General features: G+C 38.7%; 1 protein-coding gene across 1 annotated transcript; it reads right to left on the bottom strand.

Moving 5' to 3' along the window:
* Positions 1-6508: 6508 nt before the first annotated feature.
* On the bottom strand, positions 6509-7465 carry LOC122898966 (olfactory receptor 6M1-like). The gene has a single exon (XM_044236623.1). The coding sequence runs from the start codon at positions 7460-7462 to the stop codon at positions 6509-6511; it is 954 nt and encodes a 317-aa protein (XP_044092558.1). The 5' UTR covers positions 7463-7465.
* Positions 7466-9173: the final 1708 nt, after the last annotated feature.

The following is a 9173-nucleotide window of genomic DNA, read 5'->3' as shown; positions in this document are numbered from 1 at the left end:
GGTGGGGGGTCTTTGGGTTTTCTGTATAGAATATCATGTCACTTGCAAATAGTGACAGTTTGGCTTTCTTGTCAATTGGATGCCTTTTATTTCTTTTTGTTGTCTGATTGCTGAGGACTTCCAGTACTATGTTAAGTAACAGTAGTGAGAATGGGCATGCTTGTCTTGTTCCTGACCATAGAGGAAAATCTGTTATTTTTTCTTCATTGAGAATTATATTAGCTGTTGGTTTTTTTATATATGACCTTTCTAATGCTGATGTATATTCCCTTCTAAACCAACATCTTGAGAGTTTTTATTATAAATGGATGTTGTATGTTGCCAATGCTTTTTCTGCATCTATTCAGAGGATCATAGAATTCTTATCCTTTCTTTTACTAATTTGATGCATCACGTTGATTGATTTTTGAATATTGTGCCACCCTTTCAGCCCCGGAATAATTGCCACTTGATCATGGTGAATGCTTCTTTTAAAGTACTATTGGATTTAGTTTGCAGTATCTTATTAAGAATTTTTTTTATGATGCTCAGTTAGCTGACACAGTATTTTTACATCTATGTTCATAGAGGATATTGGCCTATAGTTCTCTTTTTTAATGGAGTCTTTGTCTAGTTTTGGTGTCAGGGTAATGTTGGCCTCATGGAATGAATTTATATGTTTTCCTTCTTTTTTGTGGAATATTTTGAGAAGAATAGGTATTAACTCTTCCCTAAATGTTTGGTAGAATTTGCCTGTTGAGCCATCTGGCCCTTATCGCCCTTCAAATACCCCAGAAAGGGTGCTGTGGGAGGGTCCAACTCAGAATCACCAGATTTTTAAAAATAGCTCCAAAATGGGGGCAGGGGGAGACTGTTTCCCTTGACCAAGAAACTAGGAGAAGAATCACCTAGTAACAGAATTTTTGTCAATACCAACATTACTCCAGACAAACACCAACAGAAAAATCATACCTCCTTCTAGTGGTTGAGCAGGGATTTTATCTCCCCTACCCATTCATGATAAAAAATAAAAATGAACTCTCAGTAAGCTAGGAGTATAGGGGAACTACCTCAACTTGATAAAGTGTATCTACAAAAGACTCAGAGGTAAGTTTTCTTAGAGATAAAATCATACTTAATGCCAAATGACTGAGTGTTTCCCCTCTAAGATAAAGAAAAAGACAACTCTGGAAGTTTAGCCTCTGCAATAAGGCAAGAAAAAGAAATAAAATGCATGCAGATTGGAAAGGAAGATATAAAACCATCCCTATTGGCAGATGATATAAAAATTTAGAAAACCCCAAACAAACTACAAAAGTAGTCCTAAGTTAATAAGTGATTTCAGTATGGTCAAAGGTTACAAATTCAACACCCCCAAAATCACATTTTTATATACTAACTATAAACCTGTGGAAACCTAAATTAAAAATACATTACCACCTGCAGTAACTCCAAAGAAATGGTGCTAGAGCAATTGGACACCCACATACAAAAATAAAGAGAGGGAGAGAGAGAAGGAGAATGAAAGAAAACCTCAATCTAAGTCTTACAAAACAAACCAAACAACAAAAACTAACTCAAAATGGGTCCCAGACAAACATAAAACACAAAACTATTAACAAAATCTAGAAAAAAAAAAAAAGGAAATCTGCAGGATCTGGTTTAGGAAAAGACTTCTTAGATTTGACACCAAAAGTATGATCCATAAAAGGAAAAATTGGAAATTAGACCACATCAAAATTTTAAAAACTTTTGTTCTGCGAAAGTATATGAAAAGAGGATAAAAAGACAAGCTACAGACTGGGGGAAAATATTTGCAATCCACATTTCTGACAAAAGACTTATATCTGGAATATATAAAGACCTCTTAAAACTCAACAGTAAAAATATTAATAATAATAGTAAACCAATAAGAATATGGGCAAAGGACATAAACCTTTTACCTAAAAGGTATACAAATGCCATTTAAGCAAGTGAAAGACATTCAACATCATCAGTCATCAGGGAAATACAAATTAAAACAACAACAAAATGCTAGTACACACTTTACAGAGTGGCTGAAAACATAGTGATAAGACCAAATATTTTTGAGGATGCAGAGAAACTGGTCCACCTATACACTGCTAGTGGGAATATAAATTGGTACAAGCACTCTCAAAAATTATTTGACAGTTTCTTTAAAACTAAACATGCAACTATCATACAGCCCAGCAATTGCACATTTTGTTGCTTATCCCAAAGAAATGAAAACCTGTGTTCACAGAAAATCTGTACACAAACATGAATGTTCATGGCAGCTTTACTGGTAAAAGCCAAAACCTGAAATCAGCCCATATGTCCTTTAACAGGTGAATAGACACATCATACCATCCATACCATTGCCTACTATTCAGCAATAAAAAGGAATGCAATATTGGCGTGTACAAAAGTTCAGATGAATCTCAAGGTAATCATGTAGAGTTAAGAAAAAGATTCAAAAGGTTACATATCATATGATTCCATTTGTATAACAGCTTTGAAATGAGAACATTTTAGAAACTGAGGATGTGGGATGCCTGGCTAGCTCGTTGGTAAAGCATGTGGGTCTTGATCTCCAGGTAGTGAGTTCAAGCCCCACATTAAGCACAGAGCTTAAAAAAATGAAAGAAAAGAAAAGAAATTGAAGACATTGCTTAGTAGTAGGAAGGTAAATTATAGCTTTTAAAAGGCAACAGGAGGGATGTTTGTGGTGTTGGAAATGTCCAGTATCTTGATTGTGATGGTAGATACATGAACCAAGACAAAGTCATAAAATTGTACAGGAGGTACACACACACACACAACCCACACACCCACACATGAATATAAGTAATATTGGAGAAATCTGAAAAAGACTGGTGGATTGTATTAGTCAATATCCCAATTGTGATATTAAACTATAATTTTGCAAAATGTTATCATTGCAGGAAAATGAGCAGTGTACACGAATCTTCCTATTTCTTATAACTGCATGTGAATCTACAGTTATGTCAATAAAAATTTCAATTAAAGAAGAAAAGGATAGTTTGGGAGGGTTGAGTGAGGGTGTTTCATAAAAAGTAGTACATTCCCTGTTTTTTCAAAATATGGATATTTAATTTCTAATTATAGTGAAACGAAAATAGTAATGCTAAAGGCTCATGAAAATGCAAAGACACTGGGTCACTCATGCATTGCTAATGGGAATGTAAAATGGTATAATCACTCTGGAAAAGAGTTTTTCAGATTCTTATAAAACAAAATGTGCGATTACCATACAACCCAGCTGTTGTGTTCTTAGGCACTTATGCAAGGAAAATGAAATCTTATTTTCATAAAAACACCTGTACATGAATGTTCAGAGAAGCTTTATTTTTTTATTTTTTTATTTTTTTTTAAAGATTTTACTTATTTATTTGAGAGAGAGAGACAGTGAGAGAGAGCATGAGAGGGGAGAAGGTCAGAGAGTGAAGCAGACTCCCCATGGAGCTGGGAGCCTGATGTGGGACTCGATCCCGGAACTCCAGGATCACGCCCTGAGCCGAAGGCAGTCGTCCAACCAACTGAGCCACCCAGACGTCCCAAGAGAAGCTTTATTTGTAACAGCTAAAAACTAGAAATGGGACACCAGAAAGATGGCAGGATAGAGGACCTCTGATTCTCCCCCCTCTTCCCACAGACACCTGAATATACAGCTACGTGCCGATCAATTCCCTCTGAAAGATATTCAGAAATTAGCTGAGACACTCCTACAGTACCAGGCAACTGAGAAAATAGCCACATCAAAATAGGTGGGAAAAGCTGAGACACTCTCACAATAAACTCCACCCCATATAGCACTTTATAATCAGGTGAGAACCCCTAACCCCCAGCTTTTCCCAGAAGAGGAAAGGGCTTACACCACACATCTAGGGCCTCAACTTATAGGGTGGACAACCAAAGGATTGGATCCTAACTTGCCTGTTTCTAGGAGCTGAGAGGCCCATCATAGACTAAAATCAGAGACTGGCATTAAAGCAGCATGCAAAAACTTTCCTCAGCTCTTCCACCTGGGTCAACATAGAGCAAGCAGGCAAAAATGGCCAGCTCTCAGTTTCTCTGTAGAAGAGATTAGACTATACATCTAAAGTTTCAACTTGACCAGCTGCTACCTTGACGGTCGGGCTTATAACTAGCCTGCGTCTGGGAGCTGAGAGACAGGAAGTCACTACTTTCCTAGGAGTCTGAATAAACCAGTGGCCACTTTCTGTAGCTCCTTCTCCCCCTGGCTTGCTCCAGAGACAGAACCAAGTCTCCAACTAACCTGCCTGTCTCTGAGATCCAATGGCCCCCAGCTTTCATTAGGCCTTTGAGGATGACAGACAGTAAAGCAACAGTTTTAAAAGGGTGTGGTCTGAATGAGAGTGTAGCCATTTCCCACAGGCCCTCTACCCAACTAAATGAATAGTGAGTAGAAGATTCACTCTCTCAGCTTCTCACTGAGGAGAGAAGGAATTGGACCACGCATCTAGCATTCCCCACTTTTCTAGCTTCTGCTAGAAAGACTAGTTTCTATCCTACCTGTCACAGGGACCAACAGGGTTTGGCATACTTTAGTCTCCTGGGCATACTAGAAACAAACATAGTGGTATGTATGAGCACAAAGGTTCAAGAAGTACCCAGAATCTCACTGGGTTGATAGGTGAGGTTCATCTCCTCCACTAGTCTGGTTCATGAGGCCAGGCTGTGAAAATTGGCAGAGGTGGCTATTTCATCTAATGCATAGAAACCAGAAACCACGGGAATTCCTGCTTTTAGATTGGGCTCAGAAATTACTTCTTTTGGGGCACCTGGGTGGCTCAGTGGGTTAAAGCCTCTGCCTTCGGCTCAGGTCATTATCCCAGAGTCCTGGGATTGAGTCCTGCATCGGGCTCTCTGCTCCACATGGAGCCTGCTTCCTCCACTCTCTCTCTGCCTGCCTCTCTGCCTACTTGTGATCTCTGTCTGTCAAATAAATAAATAAAATCTTAAAAAAAAAAGTAAATACTTCTTTGGAGAAAGAAGGGACAAAGACACAGCTGTCCTTGGAAGAGCATAATCCCAAGGACACTTTATAATCAAACCATTCCCAGGCAAAAAAAAAAAAAAAAAAATCTAAATCTGCCAATATTTTTTGACAGTCTAAAATTCTTCCTAATCAGATTATGCCTTGAATATAGGTAATTCTCAAATCAAGCAGGAAGGAGTATATGTGCTCAAATCAGACATAGTGAAAATCAAATGCATAGTATGCAAATGCCATGTGGGATGTGACAGGAACCATTTTCCATTAGGGCCAGTTGTCTTCAGGTGGAAGCTGCTTCCTCCATGAACCTACAAACACAATAACTGACCCAATTTTAATCCCTTATTTAAAAATTACCAATTACACTCATTTTCCTTTTAAACTTTCCTAATTATGAGTTTTGTTAGCTTTTGCTGCATACAGGGTCAACCGTAATTTAGCTTAACTTGACAGACAGCAGCAGCTCCCACACCCAAAGTCACATTAGGAGAAAACATCTCTTCCATGTAGGGAGAAAATCTGGTAGTGGGGTCACCTACCTTTCAGCAACTTATTGGGGTCAAGGCTTGGCAACATCAATTACAGGATAATAAACCGGAACAAATCTAAAAGTTCTGGGATGCCTGGGTGGCTCAGTCAGCTAAGCATCTGCCTTCAGCTCAGGTCATGATCCCAGCATTCAGGGATCAAGTCCCGCATTGGGATCCCTACTTGGCGGAGAGCCTACTTCTCCCTCCCCTTCTGACTCATGCTCTCTCTCACTATTTCTGTCTCTCTTTCTCAAATAAATAAATAAAATCTTTTTTAAATTTTCCACTTTATTTCTATTTTAATAAAGAGTTAAAAACAATTTTGTTGATAATATTAGATACATCCTAACCACCTGGAGTTACACTGAGCTATTTACACCTCTAAAACCAATAGACCCAAAGAGAGAACCAGCTTACTGTTGGTTCATTTACATAAAAGATCCAATTAACGAAATACCATTAATTTTAATTAGGTTATAATATTATGACTTTATATAATTTCAGAACAATTTGCTTCTAAAATTTCAAACCCTGAATACATAAAATGGTTAATGGTTTCTATCCTTTCTTAGTATCAGAAAACTCAAGCATAAGCATGTACCATGAAGAGTAATTATTATTATCTGATTGACAACTTTTTTATTCCTAAAGACTTTGTATTATGTGATTTATGTATACTGGGCTCTCCATAAATGTTGTATGAACTGAAATGAAAGACCACTGAGTAGAAAAATCAAGGAAGATATATTTCAGCATGATATAAAGAACTAAGAGGAATTTTCAAATAGTGAAAAGTATTGTGTTGTAAAGTAATATTGTACCAGTCAGATGAAAATTAGCATAAGCAGGATCACCTGATCTTGTAGAATCCTGATCCTGTAGATCCTAATATGTAGAATTCTATAGAAAATATTTCTGCAATTGTGGGAAATTGAACTAGAAGACCAAGAAGATCCACTTATCCTCCAAAGCTCTGTTTCTGTAACCTCAACCTCAATAGAGCCTCCCTCAGAGCCCGATGGACCTGCTTGTTCCGCAGAGTGTAGATGACAGGGTTGAGCAACGGGGTCACCACTGTGTTCACAAGGGCAGCCTCCCTGTTGGAGTCCAGCCTGTTCGTTTGCTTTGGTTTCACGTATATAAACACAGAGCTGCCATACATCAGAAAGAGAACCATGAGGTGAGAGGAGCAGGTGGAGAAAGCTTTCTGTTTCTCCTTGGCTGATGGGAGTCGCAGGACTGTGACTACTATGTTGCTGTATGCAATGGTGGTTATGATAAGAGATGTTATAAGGACAAACAAAGCAAGGACTAAGGTCAACATTTCAGTAGGTCTGGTGTCAGAACAGGAGAGATGAATCAGAGGGCCAAGGTCACAGAAAAAGTGGGGGATGACATGGGGGCCACAGAAGGACAACTGGGAAACCTTAACTACTAGCCCGGTGATGAGAGGGAAGGACAAAGCCAAGCAGGCAATGACCAGGAGGAAGCAAGTCTTCGGGTTCATGATGGTCGGGTAATGCAGAGGCTTGCAAATGGCCACATATCGATCCAGAGACATCACTGCCATGAGGAAGAAAATTATTGACCCAAAAAAGAAAAAAGAAAAGGCTTGTATGAGACAAGCAGTAAAGGAAATTGGTTGCCTTCCCAAAAGAAAGATGGACAGTAGTTTAGGAATAACTGAGGTGATAAAACAGCATTCAGAGAAGGAGAACGTGCTGAGTAAAATATACATTGGTGTCTGAAGGCGATGGTCAACCCAAGTGATGGTGATGATCACCACATTTCCTGTGATAGAGGCCAGGTATGCCAGCAGATGGATCAGGAAGAAGATATTCCCTAGGGCCTGGATGGCAGGAAACCCTTCCAGAATGAATTCTTGAATTGTTGTCTCATTCCTCACCTCCATAGTGATCTCCATTTCTCTATCATCAACTCTGCTGGATCTTTCAAATAGAAAATGCCACCACCAAAGAATAAAAATTTAATCGATGGCCACTATTAAAAAGCAATAAATACTACCTGTAGCTACAATTCTGAATGAGGAATCACTTTATATAATTTAAACATTATATTACTAATTATTTTGAAATTTGCAATTATTAAATTGTAAAAATTGAACATTTATTGTTCATTTTTGAAAATAATTTTGAATGTGCAACTTAAATTTTCTGTATAATAATATATTTGATTAATAGTCCACAAGGTAAACACTATAAAATAGAAAATATTTTCAAATAACATATAAACCCAACAGATAACAGTGAAGGCTTTCATCCCACAGAGAATATTTTTATGGAGTCACAATGTTAATTTCTATACTTCAGGTAGTATATGCAATATATAAAGGCCTCCAATGCACTGGCTTTAGCCCTCTGGATAAAGAAAGTGTGGGGGAGGGAGCTGTTTTCCTATTAGCATGTTTCAAACCAGTTATTTTCCTCATTTGGCTCATCCTGAGTTCTTTGCCCAAAACTTTAAGACTGAGCAGGTTATCTAGTTTATCACAGTATCTCATAACTACCCAGTCCTTGGGTTTAAAGAAACCATGTCTGAAAATGCGAGTGAGGGATGGTTATATGACTTGGTTGTTCAGAATCAGTGAGAAAACTTTGAAATGTGCATCAGTTTCCCTCTCACTCTACACACCTGGCAGAACAGTCGATATTCCTTCTGCTATTAGTCATATCACCTTTGAACGTTGTTTTCTGGGAATATTTTTGTTACACTGGAAAGTTTCAGTGTAGTGGAATTATAAATATATTCCCATTGCAATCACAATAGGAACATTCATTTTTTTTCTTCCTTTTAAGATTTATTTATGTGAGAGAGAGCATGGGGGAGAGAGAGAAGAAGAATCCCTGCTGAGCAGGGAGCCCAAGCGGGGATCAGTCCCTGCACCCTGGGATCATGACTGAGCTGAAGGCAGATGCTTAACCAACTGAGCCACCCAGGCACCCGAGGAACATTTGTTTTTTAAAAAAATGCCAGTGCCTACCCCAAAGATACAGATGTAGTGGGAAAAAAGGGCCATCTGTACCCCAATGTTTATAGCAAAACGGTCGCCAAACTGTGGAAAGAACCAAGATGCCCTTCAACGGACGAATGGATAAGGAAGATGTGGTCCATATACACTATGGAGTATTATGCCTCCATCAGAAAGGACGAATACCCAACTTTTGTAGCAACATGGACAGGACTGGAAGAGATTCTGCTGAATGAAATAAGTCAAGCAGAGAGAGTCAATTATCATATGGTTTCACTTACTTGTGGAGCATAACAAATAACATGGAGGACATGGGGAGTAAGAGAGGAGAAGGGAGTTGAGGGAAATTGGAAGGGGAGGTGAATCATGAGAGACTATGGACTCTGAAAAACAATCTGAGGGTTTTGAAGTGGCGGGGGGTTGGAGGTTGGGGGAGCCAGGTGGCGGGTATTAGGGAGGGCACGGATTGCATGGAGCACTGAGTGTGGTGCAAAAACAATGAATACTGTTACGCTGAAAAGAAATAAATTTTTTTTTAAAAAAAAATGCCAGTGCCTAGCTGGAAGCTGAATGAATTGTCATGTAATCTTTGGGAAAGGATTCAAGCATATGTTGGAAATCAGTGCTCTAGTAA

The sequence above is a fragment of the Neovison vison genome, chromosome 2 (assembly GCF_020171115.1).
Source record: "Neovison vison isolate M4711 chromosome 2, ASM_NN_V1, whole genome shotgun sequence".
In the NCBI taxonomy this organism is placed as follows: Eukaryota; Metazoa; Chordata; class Mammalia; order Carnivora; family Mustelidae; genus Neogale; species Neogale vison.
The sequence above is the reverse complement of the archived record's forward strand: the minus strand, read 5'-3'. Positions and strand labels throughout refer to the sequence as shown.